Here is a 24,543-nt window from a genome sequence, read left to right as displayed (position 1 = left end):
TTAGCTACGTCCCCATCCGAGACAGCATCCATTGACTGGTTAGAGTAAACAAGTCAGTGCATCAGTTATTGGTGGATGAATTTGTCAAATTTTTGGTTGTTGATAGTCCCACTGCTTCTGTGTTTTCCAAACACATTGTTTCATCTATCAAAATGAAAGAATTTTCTTTCTGTAGTTCGCATGCTGAGTTTATAATCCTTGTAAAATGACCCTGTGAGAAGAAGAAATAGGAATGAACAATCAAAAAATGCATATCATCTGCACTGTTTGCCTTTATTTTCATTTTCCTTGTACAGATGTATGCATGCCATGAAAGATTAGCTGTGATGATAATTATTTTTGACAATGTTATTATGTTTTGATTTCTACACTTTTACTTTAGTGTTATGCCTAGTAAGTTTAAGTAATTAAGGTATCCTTTTATGGTGCGTTGTTAGGTTCAGTTTGTGGAAGTTTTGAAATTTAGTTTTCAGATCATGCCGTATTTGCATATTATTTAATAATTATGTGTCTTTGAATTTCTCAGTTTTTATTTTTGGCAATCTTCAAGTCCAGAGGTTTACAACTTTTTTAATGAACTTGATTCTTCTTTTGTCTCCTACTCTTTCATATGGTAATGAAAAATAGGATCTATGTTTAACCTATTCCTTGATTTAGCAAAAAAGAAAAAATATTTAATCTTGACCACTTATTTTGCAGATGTTTCTCTTGATTTCAGTCCTCTTGTTATCTGTGCTCTCGAAAAATGCATAAGGTTGCTGGATTCTGGTTCTGGAACTTTTAAAGTATCTGAGAAATCAATGATTTCAATGTATGTGTGCAATACCTTAAGTTTTCTCTTGCAGACTCAGGTAAGAACTTCTGTTTTACTTCAATTGTGTGCCTTCTCTTTTTATATGACAACATGACATGGTTTGCAAACTGAAACTGGCAGGTAAGAGAAGGGCTATTTTCTGCTCTTATTGATTTGGTTTTAACTGAAAGATTTGACAACCGTTGCCCAATGGATGATGATTCAGGAAAGTTTCTTTGTGAGTGGCGACCACTAAAAAATCTGTTATTTTTTGCACATAGTATCTCACATCAACAAGCTTGTAATGGGTTTTCCAGCAGTCAAAAATTTATTAATGCAGATGGTAGTTCATTCATCAAGGCACTTGGTGAAGTGAAAAGGATTTTAAGAAGTGAATCCCATGGGGGATTAGGAGTTGCCAGAGCTTTTTCCTCATCACTAATATGCACAGCACCTGATAATATAGTAGAAAACTTTCCTTCTGTTATTGTTATTCTGCAACATTTTGGAGTGCCTCAGTCATTTTTATCATCTATGTTTTTCCTTGAACGGGACCTTCTTGCCAATGTTGCTGATGTATGGCCTCATATTTTACTTTCTGGTCTGGAAATGGTTAGGGCAATGATGGGTAGTAACTACAAAGATGATAATACCTATTTGACCAGTGACATAACAAATGTGTCTTCTGGAGAAGGATTACTTAGTTGTGTGGATTTTGATTCAATAGAATCTGCTTCTGCTGCATTTAGTTCCTTTCTGAAAGATGTGCCTTTCTACATGTTGTTTCCTGCAATTCTGACCATTGGCAATTCATGCTTTCTGGATATGACAAGAATGCAAGACTTGCTTCTGTCTAAGTTCTCTGAGGAGTCATCTGATGGTTCCTTTGCATCACTCCGCCTTTTACTGTTCTGGGTCCATCAGATACAGTTATCCTACAGAATTAGACCATTAGGTGAACTGGAAAAGTTGTTTGGAACTTGCTTTGTTCTCATAAAGCACTTGTTGACACGACTTTTGCTTGTAAATCCTGATATTGATGGTTTAGAAACTATGACATATATTCCAGAAATAGTGGAAACTATCTTCAAGCATCCTGCAGTGACTGCATTCTTGTCACTTCCTTTGTGCTGTAATGAAGAACTTAGAGATGGAAGTTTTGGGGACAGTTTGGAAGCTTTTATGAGTTCATCAAAACATAGAGTTCATCCACTAGACCATCATATCCTGGATATCTTGACAATAGTGTCTGAATACTTGTTGAATTCATGCAGCAGCTATAACTCCATGCCTGAAGTTAATTATACCGCCAAAGAACAGCTTATAAAATCTTTCAATGCCCTGGCTCAGCAATTGGTGTTGGTATTCAAAGAGAAGTTTGATTTGTGCATTGGGATTAAAGATTTTATGCCCCTTGTTCCAACTTTTTATGTGTTTCACGCCCTAAGTCATTTTATGTGCCCTTTTGAGTTGTTGGAACTTGTTGAGTGGATTTTCTGTGAAGTTGACCAAAATGACTTCACTGACTGTAAAGATTCCAAGGTTGCTGCTCTCTCTCTTGGGCTTTATATTGCTGATGGTGCTTTTGTTATGCTATCCAGTTCCGCTGACCGTCTAAACACAAATATGTTGACATTCCACTTGTTTTCAGAAATAGATGAGGGGGCTTCTAAAATTTGTCTTCTTGAGAAAATTTATAGTAAGGTAGTTGAGTTAGCCACCTGTTCTGAACTAGATTGTGCATATTTATGTTTGTTAAAAGCTGTGAATGTTGTATATAAACAGAATTATATCAAACCTCAAGCTGCTCTTCTCCCAATAAGTATGGCAATTTCAAGGATGATACTTGGCAGTCCTATGAAGATGCTTTCTCATTGCATTTACGAGATGAGCTCAACGAAAGCAAAATTGTTGTTTGTACTTACTGAAGTTAGTCCTCTGCATTTGTCCCTCTTTGGGGAGATGTTTTTGCATCTCCTGAACAAAGATTTGCCAGTTAATGGTGACATGAGGGTGAGTTGTAATTATACTCTTTCAGATGAGGAATTTGTGATGCTTTTGCCTGTTGTTTTTTCATACTTGAATTCTATACGGTTCAGAAATCAGTACCAAGAGCATTTTGAATGTATATTATCATTATATTCAAAGATTCTCTTGGTTCGCTTCTCAAACTGGAAGAGTTATGTGTCTGGAGACATATTTCAAGAAGAATATGGGGAGTTGCCTACGTCTACTGAGAAATTTCTTAAACTTGTCAATAGTAGTCTACTTGGAAAAGCGGTTCAAATGTTAAAGTACTACTTTTCCATTTCTAAAGATTCAATGCGGTTGAAGAAACGACTTAAGCTATTTGATGCGATTTGCCCACGCTCTGGTGCATGTGGTGATTTTCTGGATTTTGATTTTACTGAGATAAATATGTCATCACTTGAGCAAGTATTGAACTTCATAAACAAAGTTGTTGGAAAGGTATCATTTTCTAAGTTGCTTTTATTTCCATGGGAGTATCAGCATCAGGCTGTAGCAACAGAAACTGACGGGGATCCCAAGGAGATGCCTCTGGGAGTAGGATCCAACAGAGAGGATTTTGAGAGACTGAGGTTTATGAACATCTTGGTGAATAGTTGGCATAAAATTGTAAATCAATTCCCTATAGTTGCTGATGATTCTGAGAAATCAGAGAATACAAACTGCACAAAACTATTCAGACACTTGGAATCTTTTGTTTTGGGAAGCATTGTTGAATTGTCCAAACAGATGCAGAACAGTCTTATAAAATTGCACTCTATTCCTTTCTTAAAACATTTTATCAGATCAACTCTTCTTCATAGGTTTCAGGATCCAACAACTATGGAGGCGCTCCATATTGTTCTTTCCTTGCTATCTGAAGGCAAATTTTCTTTTGGTATGGCTTTTAATCTATTGCTTGCACATTCTCAGTTTGTCTCCACTATTCTTTGGAGTGATTCAATCTCTGAATCTTCTGGACTTTCTCATGCTGGGATACTGTTGAGGCCTATATCCAGCATTCTGAGAACATTTGTTAGTCATACCTCTGAAAGTGCAATTGATGGCAAGAGCTCTTCTGGTGCATGTGATTTATACAAGAAAAAGTTGGGAGTAATTAAGCTACTCAGAGTATTGTATCATCTCAAGGGTCATAACCATAATAGTCATTCTGGAAAAGATGTTGGCATGAATTCCAAAGAACTGCTTTCTTTGCTTTTATCTTGTTATGGTGCAACTCTTAGTGAAGTTGACTTGGAGATCTTCAATCTCATGCTTGAGATTGAATCAACTGAAGGATCTGAGTGTGGAAGCATTGCAGAAATGGATTACCTATGGGGGTGTTCTGCTTTAAAATTAAGAAGAGAACAAGTATTGGAGAAAGTTCTGTCCTCCAACAATATTGTTGATTGTGAAACAGTTGAAGAACGTCGAAGAAGGCAATTCAGAGAGAACATTCCCATTAATCCCAAATTGTGTGTAACAACAGTACTACATTTTCCCTATGATAGGGTGGTATATAATGCCGCTACACCTGTGGAGAAGTCTCAGAAGGATATTAATGTCCATATGATTGAGGTATTATTGTTTTCAATTTACTTAAGTCCATTGCTCATTCCCTTTTGAAGCATCATTCCTCCTTGGCTGATTTATGTACTTATAACTTGTTCACAACTCATAAGTTACTATCTTGATGATTTTTCAGAAGACACCATCAACAAGTTTGGAAAGAATACAACGATATGATCCTGCATTTATCTTGCGCTTCTCAATTCATGGTCTGTCAATGGGTTACGTTGAACCCTCAGAATTTGCTGGTCTGGGATTGCTTGCAATAGCATTCCTTAGTATATCTTCACCAGATGAAGGGATAAGAAAATTGGGTTATGAGGTTCTTGCAAGGTTTAAAAGTGCTTTGGAGGTAATACTATCTTTCATTGTAATCACTGCTGTTAGTAAATCTCAGGAATATAAGTTAGTTTACCTTGATATATTTCTTTTGTTGTTTTTAGTTGTAAAGTAGGACTGCAGTCAGTCCTAGATATAATGTACAAAATAAGAAGAGTAGTTCGAGAATAAGAGAAGAAGAAGGAGAGGAGAAAAGAAGAAGAAGACAAAGAGAAGTCAACAGAATTGTGGGTTATATCTATGATTGTTGCCCCACAGCATTTTATATTAACAATTAAAATATTGGGGAAAAGCCTGAATTACCCCTACAGTTTACATAGACAATGAAAAGAGAATAACTACCAATAACTACCAACTGAAAAATAATTACCGACTGAAATAAACATAAATAAACAAACATAAACAAGGTGGGGACCACATAAATAAGGTGGGGACCACATTAATGTTCTCTACACTCTCCTCAAGTTGGGAATAGATGTTTGTCATTCCCAACTTGCATAGGTTTGCCTCTAACTTTGTATTTGGAATTGCTTTAGTGAAAAGATCTGTAAGTTGCATGTTGGAGGTGATATATGGAAGGCACACTTCTTGTGAAGCAACTCTCTCTCTGATAAAGTGTCTGTCCACTTCAATATGCTTAGTTTTGTCATGCTATACCGAATTATGGGCTATGTTAATGGTAGCCTGATTATTACAGCACAACATTAGGGACTTTTCATATTCATCAAAAAACATTAGGGGCTTCTCATAAGTGATGCCCAACTCCTCAAATAGGGATTCCAACCATAATACTTCAGCCACACCATTTTCCATTGACCTATGTTCAGCTTTAGCATTGGAATGAGCAATAACATTTTGTTTCTTACTCCTCCAAGTGTGGAGATTCTATAACTTGATATACCTTATTAGTATAGTTCCTGTTGTATGTTACTTTTACATCTTATTATTCTTTTCTCTTTCAGCCCTGTATGGGCATTCTTGTAATTGTACATATCTTTTAATATATGTGAGACTCTTTGAGGTGGGGGTCATTCATTCTTGACACCTCTAAGATTATTCTTGTTCTTTTCTCTATTCAGCTAAGAGTGTTGACATGGTATCAGAGCAGGTTGCTCTCTAATCTATTTTCTCGCTCTCTTGAACCTTACTAGAAGAAGTAAACCTGTCGTATTAGGGCTATCTTGATCAACCCTTTTCTGTTCCTTCTTCTTTGCGTAACCAGTAGGAGAGATTTCTTTAGATCTCTTGGGAGACATTGGTTTGGGGCCCAACTTCAGATCTGGTGTCGCCTAAACTTGATCTATTCTCCATACAAACAACATCTGATTTGGTGAAGTTTTCGAATGAGTTTTGATATTCTTCTTGGGGCGGCAACACTATACAATTTCCTTTTTTGGACTGCAACAGCTTTGGACTTCAAATCTAGCGTCGCCTAGACCTGATTTATTCTACCTACAAACAACATCTGATTTGGTGAAGTTTTCGAAGGAGTTTTGATCTTCTTCTTGGGGCGGCAGCACTGTACAATTTCCATTTTTGGACTGCAACCTTTTTTGGACTTTAGGCCTTCAACATCAGCCTGCGATTTAAGTTTTTCTCTCCAGATTGAAGGGTTCTCTCAAGCTCCTTAACCCTACACTCAGTTTCTAGTTTGGAGTTTTTAAGGACTGCCTCAATCAGCATAAGATACCTCCTTGTTTGTGAAGAAGACGTCTGATGTGTTGGTAAATCATAGATCTCTCTCAATCGGCTGACTCGATCGACTTATAACCCTAGATCTGGTGTTGTCCTAGGGTTTTCTTGCCTCCCATTTATTTGATTTAGACTTCAGATTCATATTTGAAAGGCCTTAGACTTGACAGTCTTAAAAACTTGCCTTTTTTGGACTGTCCTCCAGAGTTCTTGATTGTTGAATTTGGTTGTCTCTGATATCTTTGTGCCTGGACTACTATTTTCTTGCTGAAATGGCCTCCGATAGTGGCGATTCTTTTGTTAAAGGTGATTCTCTGGCATCTATGGTTGAGCAAAACATTCGACAACTGGTAACATCTGCTATTCCTTCTGCTCTTTCTGCTATTGGCTTACCTAGTGAGTTTTCTGGTTATTATGCTTCTCCTTCTCATATTTGGATCATTGACTCTGGAGCTACCAACCACATGACAGGAGCTTACCCTAACCAACAAGTAATCTTACTAAAACCCATCACAAACATATTGTTACTGCCAATGGTGAAAAGTTAAACATCATCGGTAGTAGTGACCTGTCTCTTAAGCTTTCACCCACTGCATTTTTCCCTCTTACCAAGACCCTTCTTGTTCCTAATCTCACTATAAACTTGATTTCTGTTGGCCAATTAATTGATGAAGGTAACATTCTCATTTTCTCTCAGGATGGATGTTTGATTCAGGACTGGAACACTGGGAAGGGGCGCAGGTTGGACTGTCTTTTTGCATTGGAGTTTGAGAAGCCTTAAACAACAACATCATCAGTTTATTTTAGTTTCTTCACTTCTAATTCCTTTATGAATTATAGAAATAATGTTTGGGACTTGTGGCATAAACGTCTAGGTCATTTACGTTCTGAAAAATTTAATTTTTTGTTTGATTCAGGCCTTATTAAGAATAAAGTTCCTTCCTTGCACACCTTTGATACATCTTGTGTTTCTTGTTGCTTAAGTAAGAGTCGTACCTTACCTTTTCCTCACATATATGAGCATGCTACCTCTTCCTTCGAGCTTATACATAGTGATGTCTGGACTACTTCTGTCTCTTCTCGGCTTGGATACAAATATTTTGCGTTGTTCATTGATGATTGTACCAGGTACACATGGATATACTTTCTTCGCCACAAGTCTGAGGTGTTCCCAACATTTAAGTTGTTTCATGCTATGGTGCGGGTTCGGTTTCAATCACAAGTGCGTATTCTCCATTCAGATTCAGGGGGAGAATACACTGATGGAGATTTTTATCCTATTTGAAGGATCATGGAATACAAGTGCAACGAAGTTGTCCAGATACTCCTCAGCAAAATGGTGTGGCCAAGCGCAAGAATGGACATATCCTCAGCGTTGTGAGGACATTATTGCAGGAGTCCCATACTCCACCTTGCTTTTGGGTAGAGGCAACCAGTACAACTATGTTTTTGATCAACTATATTCCTTCCTCAATTCTTGGTAATATGTCTCCCTTTCAGAAGTTATTTGGCCGTTCTTCAGATTTATCTATGCTTCATGTCTTTAGATGTGTGTGCTTTGTTCATCTTCCCTCTCGTGAACATTCTAAATTGTCTGCAATAGTCTGTCATGTGTGCCTTTGTGGGCTACAACACTGACCACAAAGGATTTCTTTGCTATGATCCCTCTATTCGTCGCATTCGTATATCACGTAATGTTGTTTTCCTTGAGAACATTTCATTTTTTGTTGGAATTGCTAGGCTATCTGCATAGTTTGTTTCTATTTTGCCATAGTTTGATTCATAGGATGCTCCACCTCCTTCTGCTGAGAAGGACTTTCTCGTCTTCTTTCGCAAGCGGTTATATGCTTCAGCCCCTGTGCCTGCGACTCTTTCTTCCTGGTTCAAATCATCACCCTACCACTGCTCCTGTAAGTGATACTTCTACTTCAGACACTCTTCATACTCTTGTTCCTCTTCATCTTTCTACTCGTATATCTAGACCTCCTGACTGCTATGGTTTTCCTTCAAACCATAGCTCTTTGTTTGCTGTCCTATCCTCCACAGATGTTCCTTGCTCCTATCAGGAAACTAATAATAACCCTCATTGGAAGGAAGCCATGGATGCAGGGATTCATGCTTTACATGAGAATGACACTTGGGATCTTGTGCATTCTCATCCAGATGCATCCATTGTTGGGAGTCGTTGGGTTTACAACATTAAGCTGAAGTCTGATGGATCTCTTGATCGATACAAGGCATGTTTAGTTGCCCAAGGATATAGTCAGGAGTATGGTGTTGACTATGAAGAAACCTTTGCTCTTGTTGCAAAGATCACCACATTCCGTGTTCTTTTAGCAGTGTCTACTGCTCGGTTTTGGACCATATGCCAGCTTGATGTGAAGAATGCCTTTCTTCATGGTCAGTTGAAGGAGACGGTCTACATGAAGCCTCCTCCTGGATACTGCAGTGATCCTTCTTTAGTATGTCGCCTCAAAAAATCTCTATATGGTCTAAAAGAAGCTCCCCGGGCATGGTTTGAATGCTTTTGCGGTGTTGTAGTTGCTGCTAGATATAGCCAGAGTTCTTCTGATCACTCTTTATTTGTTGATTGAGAATGATGCTGAAGGCATTCGTGAATTGAAACTATTACTTCATAATTTCTTTCACATGAAGGACTTGGTCCCTCTCACATATTTCTTGGGACTGGAAGTACATAGTGATCAAGGGTATTTTGTTTGTCAGCAGAAGTATGCCTCTGACCTTGTTAAACTTGCTGGTTTTAATGATGAAAAGCATGTTGACACACCTATGGAGCTAAATCTTATGCTATATAAATTTGAAGGTCCATTACTTCCTGATGCTGCCTTATATCGCCAGCTTGTGGGGTCCCTCATTTATCTCATTATGACTCAGCCTGATATTTCTCATGCTGTCCAGGTTATTAGTGAATTTGTTTTTGCTCCTCGTCAGCCTCATATGACTGTTGTTCATCGCATCATTCAATATGTTAGAAGCACAACTTCCCAGTGACTGTTCTCCTCTCCTATTCAGTTGAGAGCATATGCTGATGCGGATTGGACTAATTGTCCAGTCACTCGTAGGTCCACTTCTGGGTGGTGTGTTTTTATGAGTGATTCACTCATCTCTTGGAAGTGTAAGAAACAACATATAGTCTCCAAGTCTTTCATTGAAGCAGAGTGTGAGGCCATGTCTTCGGTTTGCAGTGAGATTGTTTGGTTACATTATCTCTTTATGGATCTTGGCATTTAGGTTCCTACTCCTATTCCTCTCTATGTAGACAATACGAGTGCTATCAAGATTGCATCTAACCCTGTCTTCCATGAAAGAACCAAGCACATCGAGGTGGACTGCCACTTTATCCGAGATCTCTTCACTACTGGGTCTATATCGCTTTCTCATGTAGCCTTGGACATGCAGATTGCTGATATCTTCATCAAAGCTATGACTAGAGTTCGACATTTCTTTCTTATAGACGAATTGATGCTTATGTCGAGGCATCAGTTTGAGGGGGGTGTGGAGACTCTATAACTTGATGTACCTTATTAGTATAGTCCCTGTTGTATATTACTTTTACATCTTATTCTTCTTTTCTCTTTTAGCCCTGTATGGGCATTCTTGTAATTGTACATATCTTTTAGTATATGTGAGACTGTTTGAGGTGGGGGTCATTCATTCTTGACACCTCTAAGATTATTCTTGTTCTTATCTCTATTCGGCCAAGAGTGTTGACACCAAGAAACAAGATTACCCCCTACAAAGGCACAATACTCAGAGGTAGACCTCCTATCATCAACACATCCAGCCCAATCAACATCTGTGTAGACTTCTATTTTCATGTGACCATTATCTTTGAATAGTATACTTCTGCCTGGACATCTCTTCAAATATGCCAGTATCCTCTAAACTGCAAGTAGGTGAGTAGTTCTAGGAGAATGCATATGCTGGCTAACAACGCTGACTGCATAACTGATGTCTAATCGTGTGAAACAAAGATAGAGAAGTTTTCCAACCAACTGTTGGAACATAACTTTATCTTCAAGGGGCTCTCCACCTTCTGCACTGATCTTGTGATTTTGTTCAATAGGTGTGTTAGCAGGTTTAACACCTAGCTTCCCTGGTTCTTCCAACAAATCAATAACATACTTTCTTTATGAAACGAAAATCCCGTGCTTAGACCGTGCTACCTCAATACCTAAGAAATTCCGAAGCTCCCCTAGGTCTTTGACCTCAAATTCTTGGTGAAGGAGTTGCTTAAGAGAGTCAATCTCATTGGTATCACTCCCCGTCAATATCATCTACATATACAACTAGTAGTGTTAAAGTGGTATCCACTTTCTTAATAAAGAGAGTGTGATCTGATTGGGCCTGTACATAGCCAAATTTTTCAAAAGTTTGCTTGAATCTATCAAACCAGGCTTTGGGAGACTGTTTCAGTCCATATAAGGCCTTATTCAGTTTGCAAACCTTCTTTCTCGTTTCTGCACTATAAAATCTAGGAGACAATTGCATGTACACTTCTTGCAAGTCACCTTTGAGGAAGGCATTTTTAACATCCATTTGAAACAAGGGCCATGAGTAATTTGCTGTAAGGGATAATAAAACTCTGATAGTGTTCATCTTTGCTACTGGTGCAAAAGTCTCCAAACAGTCAATACCATATGTTTGAGTAAATCATTTTGCAACTAATCTGGCCTTATACCTTTCAATGGAACCATCAACATTGTGCATCACTGTAAACACCCATCTAATCCAACCGGCTTCTTCCATTCAGGTTGATCAACTAGCTCCCATGTATTGTTCTTCAGAAAGGCATCCATTTCTACCTTCATTGCATCTTTCTACTCAGGGATTGACAAGGCTTCCTCCACTGTTCTGAGAATGGGGATAGTAGCAATGGATACCAAAAAGGACTTGTAAGAGGGAACTGATAAAAAAAAGGACTTGTAAGAGGGAGACAAATAATCATAAGACAAGAACTAGGAAATACAATGAGCTGTAGATGAGGTACAATGACGTTTCCCTTTACGGATTGCAATGGGAAGATCAAGGTCATCTGTGGAGGTAAAGGCTAAAAAATGGAAGGTATCTCATCTATAATGGAAGATGAAGGAACTGTGGTACCTGGATCTTGATCTGCAGAAGGAACTGGAACTGGCTTGGATTGCTGATGACTGAAATCAACCTGCTTCCACTGTCTGTGATAAACTTTCAAATCCCGGAACCTTTGACAACCTTCCTCACTACACTCCCCTTCAATGATTGGGACAGGTAATGGAATTCTGATGAATGAACCCCCACCTCACTACTCTCCCCTGAGAAGAAACCCTAGGATAATAGGGTACATCCTCAAAGAAAGTGACATCCATAGAGACAAACCTCCTCTTAGAAGTAGGTTCATAGCAGTAATATCCCTTTTGAGTTTATGCATAACCAAGGAAAATGCATTTTGAGGCTTTAGGATCAAATTTGGAACGATGAGGTCCAAGGGTTTGAACAAAGCAAGTACATCCAAAGGTCTTGAGGGGAATAGTGAACAACTCTTTATTAGGATATAAGAGGGTGAGTGGAACTTTCATGTCTAGAACCTGTGAAGGGACTCATTTGATGAGATATACAGCTGTATGAATGGCATCTCCCTAGAATCGTATAGGCACATTGGAGTTAAACATAATACTTCTAGCCACTTCCAATATGTGTCTATTCTTCCTCTCAGCAACCCCATTTTGCTAAAGTGTACGAGGACAGGTACTCTGACGGATAATTCCATGGTCAAGGAAATATGAGGCTAAGGATTTGGCAAATACTCTTTCGCATTATCGGATCTGAAAATTTTGATTTGACCCCAAACTGGGTTAAAATCATCTAATGAAAGATCTGGGTTAAGGTAGGAACCTCATATCGAGAACACATAAGGTAAAACCATTAAAAGCGAGTATAGTCATCAACAAACAACAAGAAATCTCTGTACCCCCCACCCCCTAGCAGTGATATGATAAGGTTCCCAAACATCAGTATACACAATTTCAAAAGGAATACTACTTCTTTTATTACTCAAGGAATAGGTTGTTCTACAATGCTTTGCAAGGCCACGACTTTTACATTTCAAATTAGACATCTGGATTGACTCAAACAAACTAGGAAGTATACTTTTCAAAGACCTAAAAGATAAATGACCTAACTGGTTATGCCAAAGTATAACTTGACCAATGGACTGAGAAACAAAAGATCTCCCAACTTCACTCTCTTCCCCATGTGGCTTCCCTCCAAGCATGTGGATTCCATTCGTTTCACACCAATCCTAATCACCTTCCTTGTCTCCAAATCTTGAAAAACACATCGATCTGGAAAAAATGTCACTGAACAATTTTGGGTTTTAGTGATACTACTGTCAGAAAGCAAATTAGTACTAAGTTTAGGAACATGCAACATTGAAGACGAAATGGTACTAGATAATTTGATGTCTCCCTTGCCAGAAATGGGAATAAGAGAGCCATCAACAATAGACACTTTGTCTCTGCTAGAAGATAAGTTATAGGTAGTAATTAGTGAAGGCAAGCTAGTGATGTGATCAGATGCACCTGAGTCTATTACCCAACAAGGTTCAGTGTTACCTGTGGATCAAGCATGAGAAGTTGAGGCCCGTGTATCTAAATGAGCAAAAGCTGAAGTGGGAGTAGCAAATGTTGTTATTGATGGCTGAGACAATGGTGCTGAATTGCTAACTTCACTCTCCAACTGAGTCAGAGCAGCCCAGACAACATCTAAGGTGTCTAGGGATGTAGCTCTTGTGCTCGATGAGGACGCTCCATCAGTAGTAACAACTACATTAGCATTTCCCCTTTTGTTTCTGAACTTTGTTGGAACTAGATGATGATGTAACTTCCAACAGGTGTCTTTAGTATGCTTTGGTTTCTTGCAATGTTCACATACTAGCTCCCTCTTATCTTCTTTCTTCATATCTTTCTCCTTGTCACCACAAACTTTGGTTTGACTGCTGCCAAGACTGATTGAAAAGGTTGATGCTGCAACATAACTTTTCTCTTACTTTCTTCACTGTGCACTAAGGAGTAGACTTGTGATAAGGTTACACTTTCTCTTGTGAGAAGTTGTTGTCTCACGATATCATATTTAGAATTCAGACCAGCCAAGAATTCAAACACCTTTTAGTTTCAACTTGCTTTCTGTAAGTTTGTGCATCCTTCTGACTTTCCCACTCAATTGTCTCAAGGTGGTCAATTTCATGCCACAGGGATTTCAAAGTTGAGAAGTAAACTGAGACTGGTTTATCTCCTTGCTTAAGGTTGTTTACTTCACATTTCAGCTCAAAAGCCCTAGCCACATTAAGAGGTTGGGAATAGGTTTCTTTTATGATGTCCCAAATTTCCTTGGCTGTTTTTGCCCACAAATAATTTTGGCTGATATGAGGCTGCATGGAATTGCACAGCCATGCCATCACTAAATAGTTCTCCTGAACCCATTTGGCATAGACCGGGTCCTCCTTAGTTGGTTCCTTCACATCCCCAACAAATAGTTCAGTTTTCCTCTACCCCAATGGCCATCATGGCTGATTGGGCCCATTCCAAGTAATTTGATCCATCAAATTTGACAGTTGTAATTTGAAATGTGTTCTCAAACATGTTACCAGAACCACCAGCCCCCAAAACACCTTCCCCTTGATTCTTAAACTCCATTCTTGTCAAGATATTGGTAAAAAAACTTCATTTTCAGCACTGAGATAAGTGAAACTGCACTCAGAATTTGTTAACAGCCAACCTAGGAGGGTGAATTAGGTTCGGCAACTACCCAGAAATACTAGAACAGCTCTGCTAGATTTCCAGAAAACTAAATCACTTAGTGTGGAATGGCGAAACAGGTCCAACTACTGCCCCAAAATTAACAACAGTCTTGAGTTTTAGGGTTTTCTCTTGATCTACGATTAGTCCTGGGATTAAAATCCTAAAACTCAGGAGAAAAGGGGAGATATCCCAGCCGCACCTCTCAGAATAATAAAAAAATGGATTCAGATCAATCTCAAAAAAAAAAAACTTCAGAAAAAAGTCTGGCTGTCACCTTCAAACTAATGTCTGAACTCTAATCTTGAGGATTCTATCCTTCTTCTGATTCTTCCTGATCGCTGGATCTCTCCAAGGCTCTACAGTCCCTTGAGTAGCAGCCGCACACTGCCAGCAACCTCCAAGAATCAGCTGATGATCTTCTTTCTGCTGGAACTTCCAACTGTAGGAAGTTCTCATGTAGTCGGCCTGATTAGACAAACATGAGAAGCCCTAGGTTGGCTCTGATACCAAGTTGTAAAGTAGGACTGCAGTCAGTCTTAGATATAATGTACAAAATAAGAAGAGTAGTTCGAGAATAAGAGAAGAAGAAGGAGAGAAGAAAAGAAGAAGAAGACGAAGAGGAGAAGTCAACAGAATTGTGGGTTATATCTATGATTGTCGCCCCACAGCAATTTATATTAACAATTAAAAAATAAGGGAAAAGCCTAAATTACCCCTACTGTTTACATAAACAATGAAAAGAGAATAACTACCAATAACTACCAACTGAAAATAATTACTGAGTGAAACTAAACATAAATAAACAAACATAAACAATGTGGGGACCACATAAATAAGTTGGGGACCACATTAATGTTCTCTACATTTTTCTTTCTGATTTACTGGTTTTCCTTTGTGGAACCAGTAGTTATTTTGTGAATACCCATCTTTGAATTTGGTTTTGTCAGGGACATGTAAAGAAGGCAACCAACTACTATCCTTGAACAAATCCAGAATATATTTTTCTTTGAGAGATAAAGTTCCTTTTTCAGATCGTTGCACTTTCAATGCCTAGATATTAGAGGCCTCCTAAATTTTTGATCTCAAATTTAGATTCTAGTCACTGTTTTTACTACTGAATCTCAATAGAGGAATTTCCAATTACCACAATATCGTCAACATAAACTATCATAGTTGTGGGCTGGCTGAAAAAGGGGGAAGGAGTAATATGGATTAGGAGATCTAATGACATGCTGATCCAAATAAAGTGGATTAGGAGATCTGCAAACAGTCTGGCTGATGGTTGGGGCTTTGGAAGTGCAAGGAAGAGAAGACTAATAAAGGAGATGCTTAGAAGGGAAAGGCCTGATGTGGTTATGCTACAAGAGACAAAATTAGAAGGGATGGATAGAAGGTGGGCTAGAAGTGTGTGGAAATCAAGAGGGATTAGTTGGGCTTCAACTTCCACTTGGGGAGCTTCAGGGGGGATAATTACCTTGTGGAAAGAAGATGTGGTAGAAGCAGTTGAGGAATTAGTAGGTAACTTCTCTGTCTCTGAAATCCAAAATGGTGGAGGGTGATTTTACTTGGCTGCTAACCAATGTGTATGGGCCCAATAATTATAGAGAGAGGAATGAATTGTAGGAGGAGTTGTATGGCATTCAAGGATTATGGGAGGGTCCTTGGTGCTTAGGTGGAGATTTCAATGTTATTCGGTTCACAACGGAGTCAAATAACCCTCATCAATCCATCACTACTAGCATGAGGAAATTCAATGATTTTATTAACTCTTGTGAGCTGAAGGAGATTCCTCTTTTGCAAGCCAATTTTACCTAGTTCAACTTTCAGGAAAACCCAACATGTTCAAAGCTAGATGGATTCTTGTTCAATGAAGCCTGGGAGAATCAATGGAGGGGGTTGATGGCTAAAGGGTTACCTAGAGTTACTTCGGATCACTGCCCTATTCAGTTAGGAGAGGAACCCTTAGACTCTGGACCTAGGCCCTTTAGATTTGAGAATATGTGGTTGACTCACCTAGACTTTGTAAAAAATATTGAGAGCTGGTGGAGTGAAGAGCTAAGGGGGGTGAAGTGGAAAGGAGTTAGTTTTCATAAAAAAACTAATAAAATTGAGGACAAAACTGAAAGCCTGGAACATGGACCATTTTAGGAGGTTAGATGATTTAAAATCTTCCTTGTTGACTCAGATTGAAGAATTGGACAAAAAGGAATCCCAAAGGACTATGAATGCACAAGAATGAGAGTTGAGATGGAATTTAAAGAAGGAATTAGAAGAGGTCCTGCTGCGAGAAGAGATCTCATGGAGGCAAAAATCAAGGTTTAAATGGATCAAGGAAGGAGATGGGAACACAAAATTTTTTCATGCGATGGCCAATGTGAGAAGGAGGAAAAATTTTGTAGCACAACTTGAGATTGGAGAGGAAATCTCCTCTCAAGAAGAGATAGCCAAATGCTTTGTAGATCATTTTAAGTCAATTCTGAGAAGACCTCTTGATTGTAGGGTGGAAGTGGATGGTCTAGACTGGCTACATCTTTCTGAGAGGGAGAGGGGATGACTGGAAAGAAATTTTGAGGAGGAAGAGATTAGACAATCAGTTTTCTTAATGGATAGATCTAAGGCTCCTGGGCCAGATGGATTCATGATGGCCTTTTATTTGTGGTCTTTAGGGAGTTTGAGGATAATCATGTTGTTAGTCCTGGAGCAAATGCTACTTTTGTAGCTCTTGTTCCCAAGAAGGCTGTCGCTAAGCATCCTAAGGACTTCAGACCAATTAGCTTGGTGACTAGTGTTTACAAAATTTTGGCTAAGGCCTTATCCTTGAGGATTAAAGTGGTACTTCCCTCTCTAATTAGTCAAGCTCAAGGTGCGTTTGTACAAGGCAAACAAATAGTAGATCAGATTTTGATAGCTAATGAATGTGTGGAGGAGATGAAGAGATCAGGTAAAAAGGGCTTTGCTTGCAAATTGGATCTTGAAAAAGCCTACGATATGGTGGACTGGAGCTTCCTCTTAGAGGTGCTAAGTAAGTGTGGTTTGGGGAAAGATGGTGCAAGTGGATCAAGGGTTGTCTCACTTCTTGCCATTATTCTATCCTTGTCAATGGAGTAGTTAAGGATTTCTTCCTAGCTTTTAGAGGCCTAAGACAAGGTGATCCACTCTCCCCCTTTTTATTTACTCTTGTTATTGATGTGTTGAGTAGATTGATATCAAAAGCAGACAGGGAGGAGGTTGTGAGTGGTTGGAGAATAGGAAGAAATAGTGTGCCTGTGGCTCACCTTCAGTTTGCAGATGATACTATAATCTTTTGTGAAGGAAGCGATTTGAGGAAGGTTGGGAACCTTAAGAATTTAATTAATGTTTTTGAAAAGGCCTCAAATCTAAAAATCAACTTTGAAAAAAGTTGTGTGGTGGGAGTCAATATGGATGCTCAAGAAACAGAGGCTATTGCAGATTGCTTAGAGTGCTCCACCTCTTCCTGGCCCTTAACTTATCTAAGTCTTCCCCTAGGAGTTAACCCAAAGGAAAGCCGCTTTTGGATCCCTGTTGTGGAAAAGTTTGGAAAGAAGTTGGCAAGCTGGAAAAAGAATTATATCTCTGTAGGGGGTAGAGTGACTTTGATCAAATCCACAGTTACTAATCTGCCGGTCTACTTTTTGTCTGTCTTTAAGATTCCTACTAGGGAAGCTAAGAGGTTAGAGAAAATGATGAGGGACTTTTTGTGGGAGCCGGGGCAAGAGAAGAAGGATCATTTGGTTAGATGGGAGATAGTTAGTCGAAGTAAGGAGGAAGGCAGATTAGGAATAGGAAATATCACTTTCAAGAATGTAGCCCTTCTAGGTAAGTGGTTGTGGAGATGGCCTTTAGAGGGGGAGAGGTTATGGCATGAAGTGGTGGCAAGTATCCACGCGTATTCCGGAAATGGTTGGGAGGCACGAATATCCAGACGGGCAACTCTTGCAACACCTTGGAAGGCAATTCATGGCATCCTCCCACAGTTCCTATGCTTTATAAGGTATGATGCTTGCTTTGGGACTCATGTTCTTTTCTGGGAAGACACTTGGGTGGGAAATTTGCCCCTTAAGGATCTGTTCCCTTCTCTTTTCTCTATTTCCCTTTATAAAAAAGAACCTATGTCTTCCTTTCTTTTGCTCCTGTATATCCCTTTGTCGACAAATTAGGACCTTGGATTCCGTAGAGGGTTGAGGGATGAGGAATCCTTATCAGTTTTTGAGCTCTTATTGTTACTTGATTCTACTTGCTTGGACCCACTAAATCCTGATGGGAGGATTTGGACTTTGACTCTGAAAGGGCTGTATACTTGTGCATCTTTCTTTACTTCCCTTTGCTTCAGTTCTTCTCCTCGGGCTTTCCTGGTTAAGGAAGTTTGGTCTAGGCCAATTCCCCCAAAAATTGCTGTATTTTGTTGGGAAGTTTACTTGGGTAAAATCAATATGTTGGATAACCTGCAAAAGAAAAGTCCTTTTTTGTGTTGATCTCCTAACTGGTGTATTTTGTACAAAGCGCAGAATGAGAACTGTTACCACTTATTGATTTCTTGTCCTTTTGCTGCAACCATTTGGAATTGGGTATTTGATTTGTTTGAGTGCAAGTGGAACTTGCCAACTGAGGTAAATTTGCTGTTTTCCCCTTCTACCTTTGTGTGGACCACAAGAAGAGGGAGAGTCATGTTGAAGTGTATAAGAGCAGCTCTCCTTTGGACTATTTGGGAAGAGAGAAATTCCAAAATTTTATAGAAGGAAAGAAGCATTCTTGAGGTCAAAGAGTGTATTTACAAGGACTATTTTGTGGCTGAAATCCTTAAAGCTCTTTGAAGATTATTCCTTTGAGGATTTAATGAGGAATTGGTCTGCAGTTGCCCTCACTTCCTCTAGGAAGCCTAGAGTCCAAGTAACTTGAACTCCGTCGATGGAGGGTTTTGTTAAGCTGAACTTTGACAGAAGTAGTCAGGGTAACCTAGGACCGTGTGGGATTGGTGGTGTATTGAGAGATGGGAACAGCAATATCATTGCCTTTTTTTTGGGACCGATGGGAATAGGAGACTCTGTGAGGGCTGAACTCCTAGTTGTGGCACAGGGGGTACAGATTGCCTATCAACTCAGAGTGCAAAACTTAATAATTGAAGGAGACTCCAAGGTGGTAGTAGGATGATTGGCTGACCCGGGTACTGTCACTTGGAGCTTTAAGGATATTTTAAAAAAAGGTCAAATGGCTATTGAGGGGCATGACAGTTAGAGTTCAGTGGCTTTGTAGATCAGCTAATGCCTTGGCTAATTATCTTGCTAAACAAGGGGCTACTCGGGTTTCATTGTATTGGGCTTCATTGTAATTTTCATCTTCCTTTGTTATGTTCTTTAACTAAAGGGTTGATGGCTTCTTCCATCTCCCCTCTTTAAAGGGGAGGTGGCATCTCGTGCCTCTCCCTAAGTTGTACTATCTTTGACTTTGATTTAATAAATCTGAATATTCACTGATCAAAAAAAAAAAATCTTGATTACATTTTGGGATCATTTTATGAAATATACACCCAGTCAGATATTCCATTTTGGAATGATAGTCCTTTTGCATCTGCTTAATTTAGATATACTTCTGCTGAATATGCACACATACTTTTTTGTGAGTTTCACAGAATCTGATGCTCTATACTCATTTTGACTGAAACTTGTAGCATTGTAACACAGTGCCTATAATTAAATGGATGAGACTCGTAATCATTCACCAATTGGCAATTCATATAATGTGTTTCTATTTGGTATTTGTAAGAATGTATTGTTAGCGGTTTTCTTTGGATATGTTATGAATAAAATGTCATTGTGGTCATACCATTTTTGTTTATTTTAGTGGCTAGATATTTGAAATGTAAGCTATGTTACCCAGATATGGCAAGGATATTGCTAGACAATGTGTTGGATATAGAATTCACACTTAAAAGTGGAAGTATCCAACATGATACTGCACCCTTGTACATGTATCCGGGTATCATAGGATGTAAGTTCTTATTTCCTGCATATATCCATTAACCTGAACTCCGCATTACAGGTTTGTCGAAACCGGAAGGAGGGATTACGCTTTCGGCTTCTTTTGACATATTTGCAAAATGGAATAGATGAGCCATGGCAGAGAATTCCTTCCATTACAGCTATTTTTTCTGCTGAGGCATCATTGATATTGTTAGATCCTTCACATGATCATTACCCAACCATAACTAAACTTTTGATGCGATCTCCTAGAGTTAATTTGAAGGTATATGTATAGCTTGATTGAAATGAATTTCTAATTTCATATCCTTGTTGGATGGTCAAATCATTTACTTATTCATTACTTATTTATTTGTTTAATTATGAGGCTATACTTGATATAATTAATAGATGGTGTTCACTATATTTATGTCATTGCTACTGTACAAATATTGCCTCAATTCTTATACATCTGTTTTACTTTTGTATGCAGTGCGTACCTTTATTCAACACTTTCTTTGGGAGTACTTCTGTTAGTTTCAAAACAGACAGGTTATGGATACTTCGCCTTTCATATGCAGGGCTGAATTTAGATCTTGATGCTCAAATATTTATCAGGAAGCTCCTCCTTGAGATTTTACTTGGCTTTTATTTTTCTTCTTTCTCAGATTATGACTCACAAATACTGATTCTTGAGGTAATTAGTTCACCTTGGTTTTCCTTGTGATTTTTTTTGAGGATCTTATGATTTCATTGGAAAAAATGGTTTACAGTTCTTGGAATCTCATAATTGAACGTTCAGGGGGGATAAAAAAGAAAGAGGTTGCTAACAATCTTGATGGAGGTTAGGGAAGAGTGTCTTTTGTTCCTTTGGGCAGGTGGTTCAGATAGTGAGGTTTCTCTGGGTTTGATCTTTGGAAGGCGAGCTGGGGGGTCTTCCTTGGGGTTTTATTATTTTCTTTTTGGTTGTTTGGGAGTGGTGTGGGGTGTTTCGAGTTTCGTTTGGGATTGTGTTCGGTGTGGGGTGCTTTGAGTTCTGCATGATAGATGTTTTTTGGGTCTCAGTTGTTTTGTTCCATTTTGGGTGATGCCTTATCACCGGTTGTATTCTTCTCTTTCTTCTTAGTTAATAGATTTTTTTCCTTATTTATCTTAAAAATAATCACACACCGATTTGCAGCATGCTCGATTTTCAGGATGATTTTGAATCTTCTATTTTGACCTCTGCACTTTGAAAATGCTTGAATTAATCAACCAATTTCTTATCTACAGAACAGAGTATGTATCTCTGATGTTATAATTTAATGGGGTTTTCTATTTGGGCATACTAGCCTCTAGCCTAGCCATTTTTTTAAAAGCCTTGTCTCCCTTTCAGTGTTTGATTATTATTTTCATTTTTTATAGAAAATTTCAGTTACTGATCCAAAGAGAATTTAAGGTATTCCATATATCTGGGCATCTATATTGTTTACCCAAACCATATGTAGGAAAGTTGTTGAGCACTTTGGGGTGGGGTGGGGGGATGTGCTCAAAAGCTATGAAAAAGCAAATAGGTATTTTGTTGGAGGAATCTTTTCTGTTTCTGTCTCTTGATCTTCTTCAGGTTTTTATCATTGCTTAGCTTTCATTTTTGTATCTTCAGTATGTAATGGGTGTTATATGTATATAACACATTGGCATAGTGATAATTGATATAATCTTGCCACAACTTAGGCATAGGCACATATATTATCTGCCTCTGGAACACTCAGCACTGCCTGAAGGTGGGTACTTGGATGTGTCCATACTGAGCACTGTTTTTGTTCCATTTTTTTTATCAGTAAAAAGAAAGAGTGAATTCATTAACTAAAGAAAAAACATTACAAGGCAGAAAATGGCCCCTGATGAGCTAGCCTACCCATCATTACATAACTATGCAACTTATACTATATTGATCAGCCCCCAGAACAGAACAGTTCTATTGAGCCCCATTTTGGCTCGGCCATCAGCCAGAGCATTTACAGATCTAGGTGTCCACACTGAAGAGAAATTTAAATAGGACATTAAGAGCTGAATCTCCATGAAGATATGTCTGAGTCTCCATACTCCTTATTTCCATTCACCCAGTTTATGATCACCTTGGAGTCAATTCTTAATATATTCCTGATGTTTTAGCCAATTTAACCTAGTTAGGATTTTTTTCAATGAATCTTAACCTAGTTAGGATTGCCTTCACCTCTGCTGTCATTTTTTTTGATCGATAATTCACCTCTGCTGTCATTGAGTCTCCCATTTTAATTGGACCTGAGTATACTGCAAGGATGATCCCAACTTCATTTCTGAACACTCTCCCTACACTTGAGAGCCCAGGTTGGTCTTTTTTTTGGATCAGCAAAAATTTTGTTTTTAATTAATAACAGAGAAAAAGTTACAATCAGTTACAATAGTTATAGGTTGCAGAAAAGCATTAATCTAATCTGCAACCACATACAATCAGCTACAGTTCTTCCCTGTACAAGGTAGATCTATTTGCCCCCTGTTTTGCTAGGGTATTCGCCATCCCATTTGCATTCCGTTTGACCCAACAAAACTGAGAGTTGATCCTCCTTGCAAGTATGTCAAATTCTCTGAAGATTCCTGAAAAGAGTGCCACCACCACACCCAGATGATTTCTAATCACACCCCCTACGCCTGCCCTTCCTGGGTTACCAAAGGAACTCCCATCAAAATTTAGCTTTAGTTTGTTCATTGCCGGTGGCTTCCGTTCCACTCTCACAATTACTTTGGGTGCATCTGTTTGTGCTACTTCAGCCCAACTTCTTAGAATCTCATTCGTGGAGAAATTTTTGAATAGCTCTATGGTCTGCCCAGGTTTGTCTTTTATCCTAAAGGACCTTAACATGTTGGTTTTGGCGTCACTGGTAGGGCCCCATTAAGGCATATCTGCACATATGTCATTTGCCTTTGAAACTCAGCACTGCCTGAAGGTGGTCACTTGGAAATTGCCCATTCTGGCATTGTTTTTACATTTTCATCCCATATTATTTATTCTGTAAGTAGAAGATTAGATTTAGCTGCATACCTTGCTTTCAACAGGGGATTGGGAGGAGTTATATGAAAAGTTGATATTTGTTGCTTTGAATTGCATATGGTGTACATCAACTGTGGTTACTTGATTTTAGTCAAAGGTTTTTATGTTCATATGCATATATTTGAAAACTAGGAGTTACATTGTAACTCTATCTTATGGTTTAGTTTTTAAATATTTGGCAAACTTCACTTTGAAAATATTGAATTGCTTATGGCCCTGGTGGGGAAACTTGTGTCGGTTTGGGTTCTGGTACTTCCTGAATTTGTTCATATTAGTAGTTCAAATTTCGGGGAGAATTTTTGAAATGTTCTTGAAATCCAGACTCGTAGATCGGTTTCTGTTTTCTAGTCCTCAGTTGTGTTGCATTGGTGGGTGCCACATTGTCACCTCTCAGATTGTATCTCCTTTTCTTTTTAATAAAGTTTTCCTTTACTCAAAAAAAAAAAAATCTCTTTGCAATATTGTTTCTTTGCTGCCAGTTTTCAATCAAGAATTACATGATTTTCATTGCAGATATTGAAGAAGTCTGTTAAGTTACATATCCTGGCTCGTTATCTGGTTGAGCATTGTGGTCTGATTTCATGGTTATCATCAGCTCTCTCGGTCAGTAGTGAGAGGCTACATGGAGATGAGAAAAATATATTTCTAAGACAGATAACAATAGTTGTAGAGGTAATTTCACATTATCTTGTCCTTTTTTCTTTCCTTTTAATTCTTGAAGGCAGTTTTTCAATTCATGAGGATGAGGTCTTCTGAGCATGACTCTCTATGAGGTTAATTACAAAAAGAAACTTATTTTTTGATTGATAATTACAATAAAATTTTAACTTTTGGATGTTTACACTATCTTTTCCAGTTATATGATGGGGAGAGTCTTGAAGAAATCATTGGGATAAGGACATCTAGATGTTTGTGAATCCATGTTTCTATTTGATTCTCTCCACATTGTATTGTTTCCAAAAATTAAGGAGACTGGAGGATCAACAAAATTCACTGAAGAGTTTCACTTTTCATGAACAATGGATTAGTTTCTTCCACAACCTTAGTTATAATTGATATGTTGTGTTGGGAAGAATTGATTATGTGCAAGCTTTCAGTCTTCTATCTTTCAAGGATAGCCTTTTTTAGGTGTTTATGGACTCTCGAAGTATGTATAATAGATCTTATTGTGTTTATTATGTTGCCTTTCATAGAGGCTTTGTTATAGAAAACTAGCCCTCTCAGTATAAGAGCCCATTGTAATGTTTCTAGATGGCCACTCCTGTAAATAGAAGTTCCCAAGTTTTGAACTACAATGTA

General features: G+C 38.5%; 1 protein-coding gene across 2 annotated transcripts in view; it reads left to right on the top strand.

The window, feature by feature from the left end:
* EMB2788 (ribosome 60S biogenesis amino-terminal protein) overlaps window positions 1-24,543 on the top strand; it is a 107,612-nt gene that overhangs the window by 4,573 nt on the left and 78,496 nt on the right. For both annotated transcript variants that reach the window (XM_088903207.1, XM_088903204.1), the window contains exons 5-10: window positions 700-851; window positions 935-4,378; window positions 4,506-4,721; window positions 20,257-20,460; window positions 20,668-20,871; window positions 23,758-23,916. In XM_088903207.1, coding sequence (XP_088759333.1) covers window positions 700-851; window positions 935-4,378; window positions 4,506-4,721; window positions 20,257-20,460; window positions 20,668-20,871; window positions 23,758-23,916 — 4,379 coding nt within the window. The remainder of the gene's footprint in view (window positions 1-699; window positions 852-934; window positions 4,379-4,505; window positions 4,722-20,256; window positions 20,461-20,667; window positions 20,872-23,757; window positions 23,917-24,543) is intronic.

The sequence above is a fragment of the Nelumbo nucifera genome, chromosome 1, assembly GCF_055504915.1.
Source record: "Nelumbo nucifera cultivar China Antique chromosome 1, China Antique-T2T, whole genome shotgun sequence".
Lineage (NCBI taxonomy): Eukaryota > Viridiplantae > Streptophyta > Magnoliopsida > Proteales > Nelumbonaceae > Nelumbo > Nelumbo nucifera.
The sequence above is the reverse complement of the archived record's forward strand: the minus strand, read 5'-3'. Positions and strand labels throughout refer to the sequence as shown.